Source organism: Loxodonta africana, chromosome 22 (assembly GCF_030014295.1).
Source record: "Loxodonta africana isolate mLoxAfr1 chromosome 22, mLoxAfr1.hap2, whole genome shotgun sequence".
Taxonomy (NCBI): Eukaryota; Metazoa; Chordata; class Mammalia; order Proboscidea; family Elephantidae; genus Loxodonta; species Loxodonta africana.
The window spans coordinates 25,233,948-25,250,481 of record NC_087363.1 but is presented as its reverse complement, the minus strand read 5'-3'; the positions used below and the strand labels follow the sequence as shown (position 1 = coordinate 25,250,481).

At 49.0% G+C, this 16,534-nt stretch overlaps 1 protein-coding gene across 1 annotated transcript; it reads right to left on the bottom strand.

Annotated features, from left to right (window-relative positions):
* Positions 1-249: 249 nt before the first annotated feature.
* On the bottom strand, positions 250-15,924 carry CSPG5 (chondroitin sulfate proteoglycan 5). Its single transcript, XM_064274246.1, has 5 exons — positions 15,504-15,924; positions 14,097-15,387; positions 10,994-11,182; positions 9,131-9,206; positions 250-2,730 (listed from the first exon to the last, which is right to left on the bottom strand). Exons 1-5 carry the CDS (start codon positions 15,922-15,924, stop codon positions 2,569-2,571), a joined length of 2,139 nt encoding a protein of 712 aa, XP_064130316.1. The 3' UTR covers positions 250-2,568.
* Between the last annotated feature and the right edge of the window lie 610 nt (positions 15,925-16,534).

Genomic DNA, 16,534 nt, shown 5'->3' with positions numbered 1-16,534 from the left:
GATTGCGGGTGGGTGAGGGAGTTGGAATACAGGGCCCACCAAAGGTGACACTGGTAAACCACTGGCTGCTTTGGGCTGTGACCCCAGAGAACTGTGCCCTGGAGGAAGCGTGAACCAGAAGTGAACGGGCCCTTGCATAGTCTGCAGCCTTGCTTAATTTTGCCCAGAAAATCTCCAGTCTTAAACCTGGATTAAGGTGACACTGGAATTATAGTGCCCCCAGGTGCCTACGTGGGGGTGAGGGGGGTGGGGGCGGGGAGAAAAAAAACCTCTCTAGAGAAAGCAATCATCCTAGGCCTCAAATTATTTCTATTAATATTTTTAAAACAATGTCCAGCATAAAATAAAAAATAATGAGGCACATGAGACAAATCGAGGAACCAACAGAAATCAGGCAAAAGAAACATGCTTATAGGGATTCCAGTTATTAGAATTATCACAGATGGATCACAGGCAAATTCTAGAAAATGCCCCCCATTCCAAATAGTAAATCTGGCTATTTAAATTGTTAATTCTTTTAATCCATCCCTATTAAACTTAAAAAAACTTGTTCCATAATATCTGAGGAATCTGACCTCATAAATGGGATAAATCTATAACAAATCTGATTTAAATAGCTTAGGGCAAGGACATGTTCTACATATATCAGGTTCTGGAATTTATAGCCTCTTTTGTTTTTAATTGTGCTAAGAAAACAACTAAAAACCCAAATTCTGCAAATCCCAAACCTTGACTTTTATTATTTATTGTACAAAGATTTTTCTTGGGAAGTATGTGAAATATTTTGAAATTTAGAAAACAGCCACAAATCTGATTCATATAACCTATACCTGAAAATGAGGATCCTTGGTGATGCAATGGTTAAAATGCTCACCAAAAAGTTGGCGGTTCGAACCCACCAGCAGCTCTTCAGAAGTAAAGATCCAGTGATCCCATAAGGATTATTGTTGTTGTTAGGTGGTACTGCCCCGTCCTGTGCCATCCACCATCCTCACAATCATTGTTATGTTGAGCCCATTGTTACAGCCACTGTGTCAATCCAAGGTGAGGATCTTCCTCTTTTTCCCTGACCCTCTACTTTATCAAGCACGATCCTTCTATAGTCTTCGATCTTCATCAGTGCTTCAAGTCCTCTTCACTTTCAGCAAGCACGGTTCTGTTTATCTGCATAATGCAGGTTGTTAATGAGTCTTCCACCAGTCCTGATGCCACATTCTTCTTCATATAGTCCAGCTTCTTGGACTATTTGCTCAGCATATAGATTGAATATGTATGGTGAAAGGGTGCAATCCTGACGCACACTTTTCTTGATTTTTAAACCGTGCCAGTATTCCCTTGTTCTGTTCTAATGACTGCCTTTTGGTCTATGTACAGATGCCACGTGAGCACAATTAAGTGTTCTGGAACTCCTGTTCTTCACAAGGTCATCTGTAATTTGTTATGATCCACAGGTGAACGCCTTTGCATAGTCAAAAAACACAGGCAAACATCTTTCTGGTGTTCTGTTTTCAGCCAAGATCCATCTGACATCAGCAATGATATCCTTCATTCCACATCCTCTTCTGAATCCAGCTTCAATTTCTGGTAATTTCCTGTAGGTGTACCATAAAGATTACAGCCTTGGAAACCCTATGTGGCAGTTCTACTCTGTCCTATAGAGTCACTATGATTTGAAATCGACCTGACGGCAACAAAAAAAAAGGTTATATTATTTCCCTGGATTGCTGCAATCCCCATCTTCAAATCTGCTTTCACTACTATCTCCAGAGATAACTTTTTAGAAAATAAACCCGACCCTGTCCTTAACTGGCATTCAAGGCTCTTCACAATCTGCTCGTCCTTTACAGCCTTATCCACCTAGGACCTCTCCCTCTCAGTCTCTAGTCATGCATGTCGCACTACCTTCCTAACTTTCGGAGTGCTCTCCCTCTAATATTTACTTGCTATATTATACTTGTTTATAAGTCTGTTTCTCAAGTAGACAGTTAACATCTTGAGGTTAAGATCTATCTTATTCATTTATTATTCTCGGGATTTAGCATAGTGCCTGGCTCAGAGTAGGTGTTGAATATTTATGAAAGAATAAAAGAGCACTCTTAAGAGTTGGTGATATAAACCATTTCTGGAATTCCAAACATATTTAAATAAACATACATCTTCAATGAAGGCAAGAACTCAACTCAAAGTGACAAGAATGGGGAGGGAGTGGACATAATGACATTAGGAAAATGGATAACTTTTTAAAAAGTTTTATTTCAAGAACTTTGTTTTTTACTGGTATCTCAAAAAAAGGTGGGTCAAAGTACAAAAAAAAGTCAGTTGAGTAACAGCACAGGTTTAGAAATCACAGCAGCAGAAGCACTGTACAGACGGCACAGACAGAACAGTCCAACGGATGTAATTCCACTCAGGTTCTTTGCTTTTTTTTCCCTCCTGTACAAAATACACCAAAGCATGCCATGAGATCAGAAAAGGAAAAGGGCTTAACAAATGGTTACAAGAAATAGACTCTGTACAAGAGGAGGCAACATTTCCCCCCGCCCCCGTCTCCTTTCTTCTTGCTCTGCTTCAGGTTAAGTTATTCTGCAGACAGTTCACGTCCAAGTCCGCCTGGTCACCTTTGTTACTCTCAAGTTTGGGCGACGTGGAGTTCTGGATGTTAAAGGACTCCTCCTCTTTCAGGCAAGACTTGAGAACTTCCTGGATTTTGTGGGGTGCACTTGTATCATCCTGGAAGAGAAAAAAATTTGTGGGGTGGGGGTGGGAGTAGAGGGAAAGAGACAATGATTACAGCAATCGACAAAACTTCTACCTGGCTGAAAGAAGCATCACTGAAAAAAGGAAGAAAGTTTTAAGACTTGAATGAACAAAAATAACCGATTAGCAGCTACTTTTTAGGAAATTCACCCTTAAAAGCAATGGCCAGAATAAATGAAAGTTTGCCAAGTAACTGGATTGCAATACTTTTAATTTGGGCCAGTCCACGGTTTTCTCTTGGACAGAGATGGGGGAGAAATAGTCCCTTTTACTACCGTTCCTTTAGAGGGGCCTTGTTGTTGTGTGCCACTGAGTCAATTCGGACTCACAGCGACCCCATAGGACAGAGTAAAACTGCCCATAGGGCTTCCCAGGCTGTAATCTTTGCAGGAGCAGATCACTAGGTCTTTTCTCCCTAGGAGCCACAGGTGGGTTCTAACCTTTTGGTTAGCAGCTGAGTGCTTAACCATTGCACCACCAGGGCTTCTGAGGCCCCATAAAGTCTTGCATGTTGATAAACTCTGGAGGGCCTGCCTAGCCCCTCCTTCCTCTGGCTCTCCAGTATGTTGTGTTCTGCTCTCCCAGGCAGGTCTCGGACAGGAAACACTGGTGAATATACTGGTGGACTCACAGAGCTATGGTCAGGTGCGGGGCTGCTCCTGGCAAAGCCAGGGCTCCTCCCCCCACAGTAAATATACATTTTCTGACTAGAAACCAAAGATGTGTGGGCCTTTTACCGTTAGGCCTTTACCTACTAAAAAAATGATACCTAAAAAGGTGTTTCCTCAACCCAAGTGCCATGTCCGAATAAGTCCTGCTGCCTCAATGGCCTGCCATATTCTCCATCAAGTGGCACCCATGCTGCTGGTTCTTCAGCGTGCCCATGCCCTCTCACCAATCCATGTCATGCTGCCTTCAGCCCTATGCAAGCTCCTGAACCTGAACTGAATTTGCTTGTTAAGAGTTTTCAGGAAACCCTCATGGCACACTGTCCTCCGAGGTCACATTCTGGGCATTCAAAGAACTTTTATGGCAACTCCTGCCTTCCCACTACTCTTTTCCTAGGGCTTACTTGAGGGGATTAGAACCGTGGAGAGTCAATGTGTCTAAGTTCTTTCTTTGGTGCCCCAAATAGCTATTGTAAATGCTCACAACTCTGCTAATCAAAGATGTTGTGGAACTCTTCAGGCCGATTCATGGGTGGCAAGAAGAGAGAATGTTTCCTTATCTGGCCAGCAAGCTAAGACTTCTTGCTTTAACCACTTCTACAAATCAACTCACTACCAAGGACTAGAGCATTCTCCATAAAACTCTAGTGAGCTCTTGTCCATGCTGCCTGCTACTGAGTTTGACCCATAGGAGCACTAGATTAGGGTAGTGATTGGTTGGAAACAAAGTAGGGAATGACTCCAGGCTTTTCCACGATGCTTGTATGATAGTGCACTAACCCAAAACCAAACCCACTGCTGCCGAGTTGATTCCAAATCATAGTGACTCTATAGGACAGAGTAGAACCATCCCATAGGGTTTCTAAGGCTGTAATCTTTATGGAAGCAGACTGCCACATCTTTCTCCCACAGAGCGGCTGGTGGGTTCGAACTGCCAAACTTTTGGTTAGCAGCCGAACAGTTAACCACTGTGCCACCAGGGCTCCTTACAGTGCACTAAGGGAGCTCAAAAGTACTGTACATACAGGAATCACTGTCACCTGCTCATTACTCCCAGGGTCAGTTAGCACTTTTCCAGAGAACCAGCTTGAGCAGAGTTATTTAATAGTGAGTTTCAAAGATTTCAGACATGATTTACAGACAGTGAGGCAAAAACCAGAGGAAATGAACTTCATACAGCACTGAGGCAGACTGCATGCAAGGCAGCCACGCAAGGCACCCACAGGCACTTGGTATTTTCAATCACTTCTTGGAGAGAGTGAGAAAAAACTTTTTAGTAACATAAATCTACACTGCTGAGATGGAAAGATCTCCATGACATAAGCATAAAAAAGTAAGAAGTAGACCATATATATAGTAAGAGCCTATTATGTTTATGAAATATAATGATATACAGATGTATGTGTACACAATTACGTACATATTTTATGGGGAGGGAAGTGGGTGTGGTAGAACTGCACTTTTTATTTCCTGTACTTCTGTATTGTTTTGGGGGAAGACGATGGGCATGGAGGCTTGAGAGTTGGGCCATTAAAATCCTGGGTAGGATGGACTTTGAATCATAGCAAAACTTGGAACAAGGTATCAGCACCTATACTTGGCTCTCCTCTTTGGGTATACTTAGCACAAGAACAGTCTCATAATGTGAAAAGAAGTGGATTTAGTCACTCATAGGCCTGGGCATCAAAGCTGTGATGCCATGAAGGTAGGGGCCCCTTAAACCCGGCCCCTTGAGGGCTCACGAGATTTGGACAGATGAGAAAACTGCTTCTGGGCCAAGGGGTGGGAGGAACATAGTCTAAAAGTAAGGAGCACAGATATCCAACAATCCTATTAGACAAACTAAGTACCTCCAACAAACAGAACTGCTAACCTAAGCGTCTCTGCAAGAACTTGATCCTGTTAAGCCTACGGTTGCTGAATCCCATGACAGAAAGCCCCATCTGCCTTTGCTTTGGCAGAAGTCCCTCATCATGGGAGAGCTGGACTGCCATCTGGCATAAGACCTGGGAACTACTGTGCCCTCTGCCCTGGCATTCTACCCCAGCCATATGAGCACCCTTCAGCCCAGGGGTAATGTGGGTTCAGGCCTAGACCCGTCCTTGTCCAGACACAAACCTCTATCAGAGAGGTGGGCAGTTAATGCTTTATCAGTCACAGGAAAAAGAGACAGCCTGGAAAGTTGGAAAGATGTGAATTGTAAAAAACAAAGCACTAAGGGATGCCATGGAGAAATCCTAGTAACAAACTGAAATGTCCCAGAAGGTCTGTCAAATTTTAGGAGGACCCAAGTTATATCTACAACATTCCCTCAATTGCACAGCTTTGAGGACCTACAGGGCAGCTCTCGGTGTTTGGGCAGGCTGCCTGTGGGTTTCAGGTGACTTCACTCATGCGGTGCACCTGGAAAGTATCCAGCTTCCCACACGCTCAGCATTCCTCCTGGAAAGCTTACAAACCTCCACAGCTGTGGCTGAGGAGTCGCAAACCTTTCCCTTTTCTCTAGTGTTCCCTTTCGAGGTTGGCTGGTCAGCTACACAAGAGACTCACTCACACACAGATTCAGACAATGGCCCACTGGCTCCAGTGCCTCACAACTGTTCGGGAGGGCCGGAGGAGCGGGCAGCACCAGAAGCACTGAACAGCAGAGAAGAAGGAAGGGAAGTGCCACCAACAGGGACACCAGCAACTGACCCACCCCACCACAGACCCAAAGCAGCAGATTTTTTTGTTTGAAATCTTTTCAGAGTGTGGCTTGTAGAGATGATTGGAACTGGGCAGGAAAATGACCCAATCAACCTGCCTTCTATAAAAGAAATAACTCCTCCATTAAGATAAATACAACTCTCTAAAATTTTGGGAAACACCAAATACCAAGCAAGTAAATCTAAGGAGGAAAGGGAGGGGGACAGGGAGAGACCAAACCAGCAGGCCTGACACTGATGCCCTTAGTTGCACTTCTCTGCTCACCCCAGAGGCTTTCTCACTTTCACTCTGCTGCTAACACCACTTGTAAGCAATCAATGTGGTGGCTGAAGCAATGAACTTCACATCAAAGTGGCAATCATCTTAACTGTCAGCGTTCACAAGATCTTGACTAAGTTTGACCTTCAGACTAGGTGGAAAGAATTGGAGGTGAAGGTGAAAATCACCGGTACCCTCCCTGAGGGACAGTCACTTGCCCACCTCCCAGTGCCTTGGCAGAGAGCAGAGCCTATCCCCTGGGGCACAGCCTGAATGAAGGATGCCAGCTGAGAACGACCCGTGAGATCCCAGAGGCAGAGGAAACCACCACAGCCTGCTGCCCCCTTCCTCCCACAGTCCCTCCTCAAGGTAGAGTCCACCACGACTGACGACCCCGCTCCACTCCATTTTTAAGACTTGTTGTATTCTGATGTCAGGTGAGTGGTAGCTTTCACATACAAATGCCTTGCTTTCCACAGAGCTGGGTCAACTGAGGAGGATAAGAAATCTTTGTATTAGCTCACGCAGTCACGCCCTCCAAGAAGAGCTACTTCTTCCCCCTCCCTCTTTATAAAGGGAAAAGGTATCTGTACCTGTGGTAGGGATGCTGGACCAGAAATGCATGGGTCAGAAACTTTCCTAAGGGCCCTTGAGCTCTGTCAGGCTGGAGTGGTAGGAGGAATTAACAATCGACAACGAATACCCTGACTATAGGAACTGCCATACCGGTCAAACCAGCTACCTCTCAAGTACAAAATGGCAGACCAGATGGTGGAAACAAGATACTTTGTGGTAGACCATCATTCACTAATGTTCAGTAAATGCTGACTGAGTGCATATTAATTACTGCAATGGGCTGGGTAAGGTAGGGATGTAGTGTATGCCAAGATGAGCAAGACGCTGACCTGTCCTGAAGGTGCTTATGTCCTTGTGAGTTGACTGTGGTTATCAATCTTAAAGTTTGTAAGACATTTTGTTTCCTTGGTTATTATAGCCATCTTTAGTTTATTCATATCTTGGGACACACCAGCTGAAATAATATCTGTTCCTTTTCTACTCTTTATATCGACTTTAATTATCCTAAATTTACCTCTTTTATTTCATACTTAAATAGGTCTTCTTTATTTCACCCCCACCAGGCCAAGTTTTCCTTTTCTACGATGTGGTAAAAAAGGTCATACTTATTATTTTTCTCTTTTCCTCCTTCTGGAGCCACAGTTTCCCCATCCATAAAACGAAGACAGTGGTGGAGATATGTGCTGCCCAGTGCTGCAGCGCTAGCCATGTTTTAAAAGCGCAACAGTCACATGTAGCTAGTGGATGCTGTGGTGGAAGGCGCAGATATAGAACGTTTCTATCTCACCAAACATTCCACTGGACAGCACTGCTGTAGACCGTTAAGGCTCCTATGAGTTTTGATACTCTATTATTTCAAAGAACTTCCTCAAAATTTTCTCCTAAATTCCATTGTTGCAGTGTGAAGAATCTCAGTTTAGCTTCCTAATCTGTGTAATAATGCATTTATCTTGAGGCATGGGCTATAAATTATGTGCAGGATTCTTGGATTTTGATGTGACATGATCTGGGGCTGGGATGGTTTCTGTCTTATTTTCAAAATTCTCTCTGATGTTGCCCAGTATTTTACTGGCCAGTCTATTTCAGGTAACACACTAGACCAAAAGTGGTCTATTGGGGTCTGCTGTTATTGTTGTTCGTTGCTGTCAAGTCAGCTGTGACTCATGGTAGCCCCACATACAACATAAGGAAATGCTGCCCAGACATGCGCCAACTTCATGGTTGCTGGCATGTCTGAGGCCATTGTTGCAGCCATTGTGTAGCGCCTTCCAACCTGGCAGGTCATCTTCCAGCACTATGCTGAACAAAATTATGTTGTGATCCATAGGGTTTTCATTGGCTAATTTTCAGAAGTAGATTGCTAGGGCTTTCTTCCTAGTCTGCTTTAGTCTGGAAGCTCTGCTGAAACCTGTCCCCCATGGATGACCCTGCTAGTGCCTGAAATACTGGTGGCACAGCTTCCAGCATCATAGCAACATGCAAGTCACCACAGCATGACAAACTGACAGACAGGTGGTGGCTATTGGGGTCTATGGGCCATTTATTGGGTCTCAGCTGGTATTTCTGAGCCCATCATCCTAACAACAGAATTTGACTTTTATCCTAGACTTATGTTCTATGGTTCCACCAGTGTTCTGTGCTCACCTCTGGCCCTATCCAGTTGTGTATAAGCCTGACTGTTCTTAGGGTCCACAAATAGAGTCAAGAACCAGAGGTCCTATTCCACCCATCCCAGGCAGCAACTACCATTTGCTTCACTGACCATTGGGAAATTCCCCAGCAATAAAAGCAGAGCCCTTTCTCCTTGATATGAAAAGGAGAAACACAATAATCAGATTTCTGAGGCCTTCATGAAGCTGAAAATTAAGTCATCCTAGAAAAAAATCTTTTCTACTACATATAACTCTTCTTGCCCAGGAAGTGATATATCATCAAGCCTCTACTTCCACCTTCAATGCCCCAGCCCATTGCTCTAAGCTGATCTCCAGAGTTCCCATGAGGCTATACACTCTGAAACAGACCAAAGACATGAGAGAAGAGAGCTGAAGCATGCATTAAGGAGAGATGTGAAGAAGACAAGTTACCTGACAGATAGTGTTATCATAGTGAGCCAAGGCACGGGCATGGGGGGAGGAGGTACGGGGAGTGTCGCAAAGTTTCCTTACATTTGGGTGAGAGCCCTCAGCAATGGTGGAGAGGGAGAAGTTATCGTTGTGGAGCTCAGATGGGGTCCGGAATTTGCTGATTAGGACAGAAAAAGGAAAATATAAGTGAAACAATCATAGCAAAATTTAACAATAGTAGTAATGCCTCAGCTTCATGGGTCAAATACCGTATTTCATCAAATGCCATGGATCATAATAAGATGTACCATTAGGAAAAAAACTTTCACCATTTAAATGATTCAATACTTTCTTAGCACCTAGAATTTTTCATTTTATACTTGAGGCAGCTAATTTAGACTTTAGATAAAGAACTGACAATAATGTGGACAGCTATGACCATGCTCCTGCATGCCAGGCAATAACAACTACATCATGACTGCCATCTGGCCAACAGTGATTATAAGGTGCCAGCAAAAGACACAATCCAATTTCAGAGATGTTAATATGTGAAGAAAATGTTTATCTTGCAATCAGTAAATTCCAGCAGTATCTGTAGTGCACTGGACACCCGCAGCACTATCAGAGCAGTAGCTAGGCTTGGGAAAGAAATAAAGTATTCAGAGAGAAATAGGGGAGATGACATCTGAGCTGAAGAGGCGCAGGAGCCATGCTCTGCGCAAAACTCATAGCTGGCTAGAGGAGAAAGGCCTAGAATGAGGACATAGCTCTGGCCACGGGTCTTGTTTCTCCACTGCCCTAGCACCTGCTCCTTTCTCTCCTCCATCCTCATCAGCAGCTGCCCTGATTTAGGTGGTCCCATCCCCCTCCTCTCCAAACATCCCTGCTCACCCAGCTACTCTTGGTATAGGGTCCCGGCTTGTATCTCTTCAGAGTGATCACATGCACAGATACAGCCCTGCCTCAATGCACAGGTACAATGGAGGGGCCCTTATAGCCCCACTACAGTTAGCTGAGAGGCTGCAGAAAGCTGCTGGTATCTGCACACTGCATGCTTCTACCCAGCAAAGGAGCAACAGATGGCATTTTGTCCTCTTCCCAGGACTCAGGGAAAGTCCTTCAGTCTTTCTCTGAAAGGAGTTTCAGGTCACAGGAAGGAGATGAATGGGACCAACAGCTTTGAAGGGAGGTGAGGGCTATTCTGCATAAAGTGTCTCTTGGGCCCAAGGAGGCTGAGCTCCAACCTCCGCCACTTGTGACTACTGTGACATTTCAGAAGGGTTATTTTCCTTAGCATCAGGAGTGATTCTCTCCTATATATGAGAGCAGGTTCAAGTATTCAAGGCATGGAGGTAAAGAGTAAACACATGGTGCTGCTCACATACACCCAACAGTCACTGCTATACTAAGGGAAAAGCTGAACTGAGCCCTTAAAATCCATACTGCAGAGGGTTAACTCTAACACCTCCACCAAATTTTACTCAGGAGAGGTAGAAAATTTCCTTAAGTTTCTTGCACTTCTGTTTGCATCAGGGGTTTGCAAGCTTTTAAAAAGCCATGCATTGTGGTGTGAAACCTTTTCTCTTTAGCATTCATTGAGAAGGAGCTGGTATTGAGGTGACAGCAGATTTGAGGAAGATGGAGTTTCTTCACATGGACTGTGAGCGGAATCCTTATACTGGCCTAGTCTAAAACCAGGGAAGCCTGTGCAGGCATGGGGTGGTGGTGGCAGGGAAAGTTGAGTACAGTATCTTACTTGGGAAATATAGGTGAAAGTTGCTATATGCTGGCTGTCTTTTCTTTAAGCACCCTCCTTCCCATGTGGGGAAGGGCTGTGGTGACGGTGTTCGGACTGTTGGTGGGCTGCTGGTGCCAGAGACCCTTATGATAACATCCCTGGATCAGATGGAGGGGCACAGTGGGGTCAGGGTGCCTTCCATCACGTGAGGCTGGTGACAGACTTACTTGGTCCTACGCAGCTTGGTATTCTCCGTCTTGAGCAGATAGAGCTTCTTGGCAAAGAACACCGTCATCATGAAAAGCAGGAGCAGCACAAGGGCAGCGGAGCCGACGGCCACACACATCACCTGGAAGTCGGTGATGATGGACTCACAGCGCATCCCCTTGTGCCAGATGTAGTCCTGCGTGTTGCATCTGCAGCAGGGACAGGGGGAGCCTGAGGCGATGGAGCCAGCAGCCACAGCCAGGATCTGGCCCCTGACCCCAATAATCATCTCAATAGCCTGTTCCTATGACAATCTAGAGGGACTGGAATGCTCCATATCTGTACAGCCCTTCTAATTGATATTCTCACCCCATCTTTACAACCCACCTATGAAGTGGACCAGCAACTCAGAGGTACACGATATAAATGAGGAAACCAAAGTTACACGGCCCTTAAGTAACCGAAGAGGGAAGGGAATGCTGGCCTTCCGCCTCAGAGTCTCAATGAGGACAATCCCAGGATTCTCTCAGGCCCCTCCCTGCCCTGGGCTCTGGGCAAAAGACAGATGAAAAACAAGATGAATAGGAGCTATGGCTACAAAATGCTAGGACCTGCTCTGCACATGAAAACCGATCTGTTGCTTTGCAGTCCCATCTAGCTCACGTGGCTAGCCAGACACTGAAAAATAAGGAAGTGGCAGACAAGGACAAACACAAAGATGGATGTATATTCTCCTCCTACCTCTGCAGCCCCATGTACAGCCCCTAAAACTCTTTATGCAATTACCATGAGAATGGTCATGGAAGCAGAGTGAGAATCACCCCTCTGGGTGGGTTTTAGTCCTTTTGTTGAGTGACTTTCTCCTGCCCTTGGGGACATTCCCAGGCTCCAACTCTTCCAATGACATTGCTGTTTCCATGGCAACCAGGCTGCTTCAAAGAGGAAAGATGTGGAAGGATACAGAGGCAGGCAAAGGAGGAAGGACAGGAACCTCAGGGTGGATGACAGACAAGAGAAAGGGGTCCAGAAATGGGGAAAATATGCTTGGAAGATTGGCTATTCTACATCCAGAATTGGGTAGGGAGACTTGGTTAATAAGGAATTCCCCTTTCTTTTCCAAATGAACCCCTTCAGTCACAGGGAGCCTGTTTGAAGATGCCAGGGAACGCATCTCCCTCTAAGAGGGGCCCTCTAACTCACTGTTCTAGAGAAGTTCCGCAATAGCTCTGATCGTTTTCCTGCAGTGGGTCAGGGTGACAGAGACAAAGGCAGGCTGCAGTCTGCGACTAAAGGTTCAGCAGTCCCCTGTGAGTGGAATGCAAAACAGTTCTCTAGCCACAGCTGAGAGTACACAGCCAGGGATCTCTGCAGGAAGGCCCGTGTGACCCTGGGGTGGAAGCCGAGCAAGGGTGGCTGAAGTGGACTTCAGTTCTCTAGCCACAGCTGAGTACACAGCCAGGGATCTCTGCAGGAAGGCCCGTGTGTGACCCTGGGGTAGAAGCCGAGCAAGGGCGGCTGAAGTGGACTTGAGAAGCCCTTCTGAGGGAGTGACACACTGGTGGACTTATTAGCAAAGCCATGCAGTTTAGTGAGGAGGACAACCTTCCTCTTCCACTTGGGAACCCCCTGAAAGCTCCAGGAGACTCTGGGAACCCCAGAGGCACCAAGGGCTCAAATCTCATCCTCTCATGGGCAGCTCACTTTGAAGGAGAAAACTCCAGGCCTCCAACAGGATTAAAGATGATGATTTGGCAGAGATTCCACAGCTTCCAGGCTGAAATTATCACTATAGCACCCCAAGCTGGAGTCTGCAGAGCAGAATCCCGGGGTTTCCCCATATTTCTGTTAGCCCTTAACCAATTGGCAAGGTTCTTGTTGCCATAATTTCTTGATCACATTCCCTCTTCTTGGCAATGGCTGGATGATTCCAACCAGAACTGTGTGGTCACTTCCTGTATCAGTGACCCTAATGTCATGACCATTTATTAAAAAAAAAAAAGAACAAAAAGAAATTTTATAAAAAGAACAGGAACTCCAGCTTCTATGCCAAAGGTTCAACATTCATTGCTTTTATGTGTTATTCTCTTATTGGAACATCAAGACCTAAAGAATGTGAATTCCTGATATACCTCCAACTTAAGACTCTGAAAAAAATATCGGAAATGACACAAAACAGAGAGACTCATGTAAGAGGAGTGCTCCTCCTAGGGCCTGAGGAAACAAGACCCAAAGGAGTGTGAGGGTTCCACTTCACTCCTATGGCCAGTACAAGACAGACAGACAAGGGAACCATTCACATCACCTCTGACTTGTGATTCTTCTAGAATAAGTCAGCCAGCTCTCCAGCACGTTAAATACCTCGCTGTGAGGGCAGTTCCCAAGAATGAAGGTGAATGGGGAATTACCTCAGGAGGCATGGGATGGCAGCTGCAGACAAAGTTCTCAGGCATACCAAGCTCTCTGGATCTTTAAAAACATTAAGGGTTGGGTATCCCAAGGAAGACAAACATTAAGGTAGAATGAAAAAGCCACCCAAAGTTAAGAAACCAGCAAAGACTCTCTGCTAAATTTTACCAATTTGAGTGGCTGTTCTTCTGGGTCTGCTCTCAGTGACAGGGTCTTCTGAGTTTACATGTCTACTCCCCACACACCCCACTCAGGCAGACTAGGCCCTCCTGCCATACACATGACTTGGAGCATTCAGCAGCAACCTTTCCTACAGAATAGGTTCATGGGCCTCGCCTCTTTTTGCTAGTACAGCCAGAACTAAATTCTCCATCAAAAATTCCCTAACCCTGCAAAGGCCTCTTTCCAAAACCCTTAAAGAAGTCCTTTTATTTTGCCTTTACAGTTTAGCGCTTTGGTAAAGGACACAACACCTAAAGAAAATAGAAACTCTTATTTCTAAGGAAACTCTCCTAGTGACGAAATTCCAAGAAATACATTTTAACAAGTAATTCTGTAGAAAATATCCCAGTGAACGTTTCTTGATCTGGGAATCCTGTGAATGTATAACCTTTTAGAAGGTGTGCCTGTCATCTCCCTCGTAGCTGGGTCTGCCTTACACACACTCTTCAGGTGCTCTTTTAGAAGCCCCTGGGCACCTGTCTGCCACACCCTTACCTGCAGAAGGCCCCTATGTTCTCCACTAGGTAGCACTGGCCGCCGTTGTGACAGTAACTGGGGAAGAGGTCGCATACCGACCGGCAGGAGCCATTATGTCGCACAAAACCACTGCGACACTCAGTGCCATTCTCGCCTGGGGCCAGGCCCCTGACTGGCTCTCCTGGGCGGGGCCTGAGGGCAATGCTGCTGCCAGGGACTATCCCCAGAGTATGTTGTGGGGGGACAGCATGCCACCGACTAGTGGGCTGGCCTGCCCCTGGCCCCTGGCCAGGCTTCTTGGTGGGCATTATAGGGTCATTTTCATCTTCCAGGTCTCCACCTCCCACTGCATCCTTATCATCCTCCTCTTCTTCCTCCTCTTCATCTAAGTCGTCATAGAACGAGGTGGTAGGGTAGAAATCAGATTCATCAAAGGGGGTAAAGTCATCGTATAAGTCAAGCAGGCTCCATGAAGGTGTCTCTCCGCCGGTGTCAGTATCGGGGTGGTGCTCCGAAGTTCCTAGTGAGCCTGGGAAGCTTCCCAGGTCGGCACCACGGCCCTCCCCGTCCAGTCCTTCGAAGTAGTCGATGTCAATTATATCTGAGGCTGGCTGGGGCTCCAGCGTGCCCTGAAAAGGGTATGTGGGTTCTAGCCCATGAGGGCCAGGTGTGCTGCCTCCCAAGTTCAGCCAAATCTCTAGGGAGCTCTCCTTGGGGAGTTCAGGGCCTGGGCTCGGCTTGTTGCCAGGGGTGGAGGAGGGTGGTCTGATAGCCTCGGGGGTGGCAGGGGGTACTGACGACTGCCCGAGGGCCTCATCGGGAGCAGGGAGTGTGGCTGGGAGGGCCTGGGCGTCGCCACTGCCCACCTCGGTGGTCACCGCGCCCAGGCCAGGGCTGTCAGTCTCCAGCCAGGAGGCGCCCGTCACCGCGGCCGAAGCCTCCAGCGCCTCTTCTGGGCCGACCCGGGGGCCAGCCGCGGCCTGCTCGTCGGCTGGTGCCGTCCACGCGGTCTCGTCTTCCCCAGTCCCTGACGGGGCGGCCCCGTCCCGCGTATCGTTGGCGCGCGGCTCCCATGCCAAGACGCTCTTCACTGGTCCCTCGGCCTCGACCGCGCTGCCCGCCTCGCGAGCTGTGGGCGGGAGGGCGAGGAGCGGAGAGTCAGGGTGGCGCCGCGCGCGCAACGGCTCTTGGGCTCCGCCCCACCGCGGCTCGCCCTCCCAGACCAGGGACAACCGCGGCAGCCGCCACCAGGTATCCCAAGGCCACGCCCCCACCTTTAAGCTCAGTCCCTGGGTCTGGCCTCTCAGCCCTGGGAACACGGTACACCCGATCCAACATTTCCCCGCTCAGGCTCCCCACTCCACCTGCAGTCTAAAAGGCCAGGCCAGGGCGGCCTCCAGCTCGAGTCCCGTCTTGCAGTCTTACTCCCCCCATAGCCCGCCCCCACCTCCAGGCCCCGCCCCGAAGTTCCACTCAGGCCCCGCCCCATCTCCAGGCCCCGCCCCATCTCCAGGCCCCGCCCCCATCCCGCACCGCGGTCCGCAACCCTGCGGCCGGCACCGCCCCCGCGCCCCGCACGCCCCCCACCTTCTGGCGCGCCCCATCCCCCGCCCTGGCCGCGGCCCAGGCGCTGCCCCGCCCCCTTACCACAGCTCGCGGACTCCGCCGGTACCCGAGGGCAGCCAGACCCCCGCCCGGAGGTGGGGCGCGAGTGCCGCCCAGGTCCCGGTCGGTACCCACCTGGCGCGGCCCCGGCGGCGAAAACCAGCGTGGCTCCCAGAAACAGCAGCAGCGGCGGCGGCCCCCGGCCCGGGCCCCCGCCCCCGGCGGCCCCGGCTCGGCCCATGGCGCGGCGCCCCGACCGCTATCCGCGGTCCGCCCGGCTGGCTGCGCCCCCGGCTCGCCCGGCCGCCGCGCCTCCCGCCCCGTGCTGCGGCCGCTTCAGCCCGCGATGGGCAGCGCGCGCCGCGCCTCTCCGCCTCCCGCCCCGCCCGCCGCGCCCGCCCCGCCGCACGTAGCGCTGACGCGGGACCCGCTCAGTCCGCCCGCCAGGAGGACAGACAGACCCCCTGACCGGGACACGGAGACAAACGGCCTTAGAGTTGCGCAGGGGCAGGCGCACAGCGCCGCGCGTGGCGGTAGCCCACAGGTGCACCGGCTGGGGGCCTGCGGGGCGGGGCGGGGCGGGGCGCGGTGCCGCCCTCTCCGTGCAGGGGCTGCACGGACCCTCCCCCTCTGGAGGAACCCACCCGCCATGCGGCGAGGCCGGAGGCGGGGACGCAGCGGAGCCAGACACCCGCAGACTCGGCAGGGCTGGCAAGGCCGCGAGAGGGGTGGGAGCCTGAGCCCCGCTGTAGAAACGAGCGGGACCCGGGGCGCACGGTGCCTTTCGGATCTCTGCGTTCACTCCCGGCGCAGCGCCTGCCTCGCGTTCGGGGCTTGCAAGGTGCTTGGGG

Coding starts and splice junctions, on each gene's coding strand:
- CSPG5 (XM_064274246.1), bottom strand. CDS start 15,924: ATGGGCCGAGCCGGGGCCGCCGGGGGCGGGGGCCCGGGCCGGGGGCCG. Junction 15,388..15,503: donor GGGGGCGGGCTATGGGGGGA/GTAAGACTGCAA, acceptor CCGTGTTCCCAG/GGCTGAGAGGCCAGACCCAG. Junction 2,731..9,130: donor CTGAGGGCTCTCACCCAAAT/GTAAGGAAACTT, acceptor TTTCTCTTCCAG/GATGATACAAGTGCACCCCA.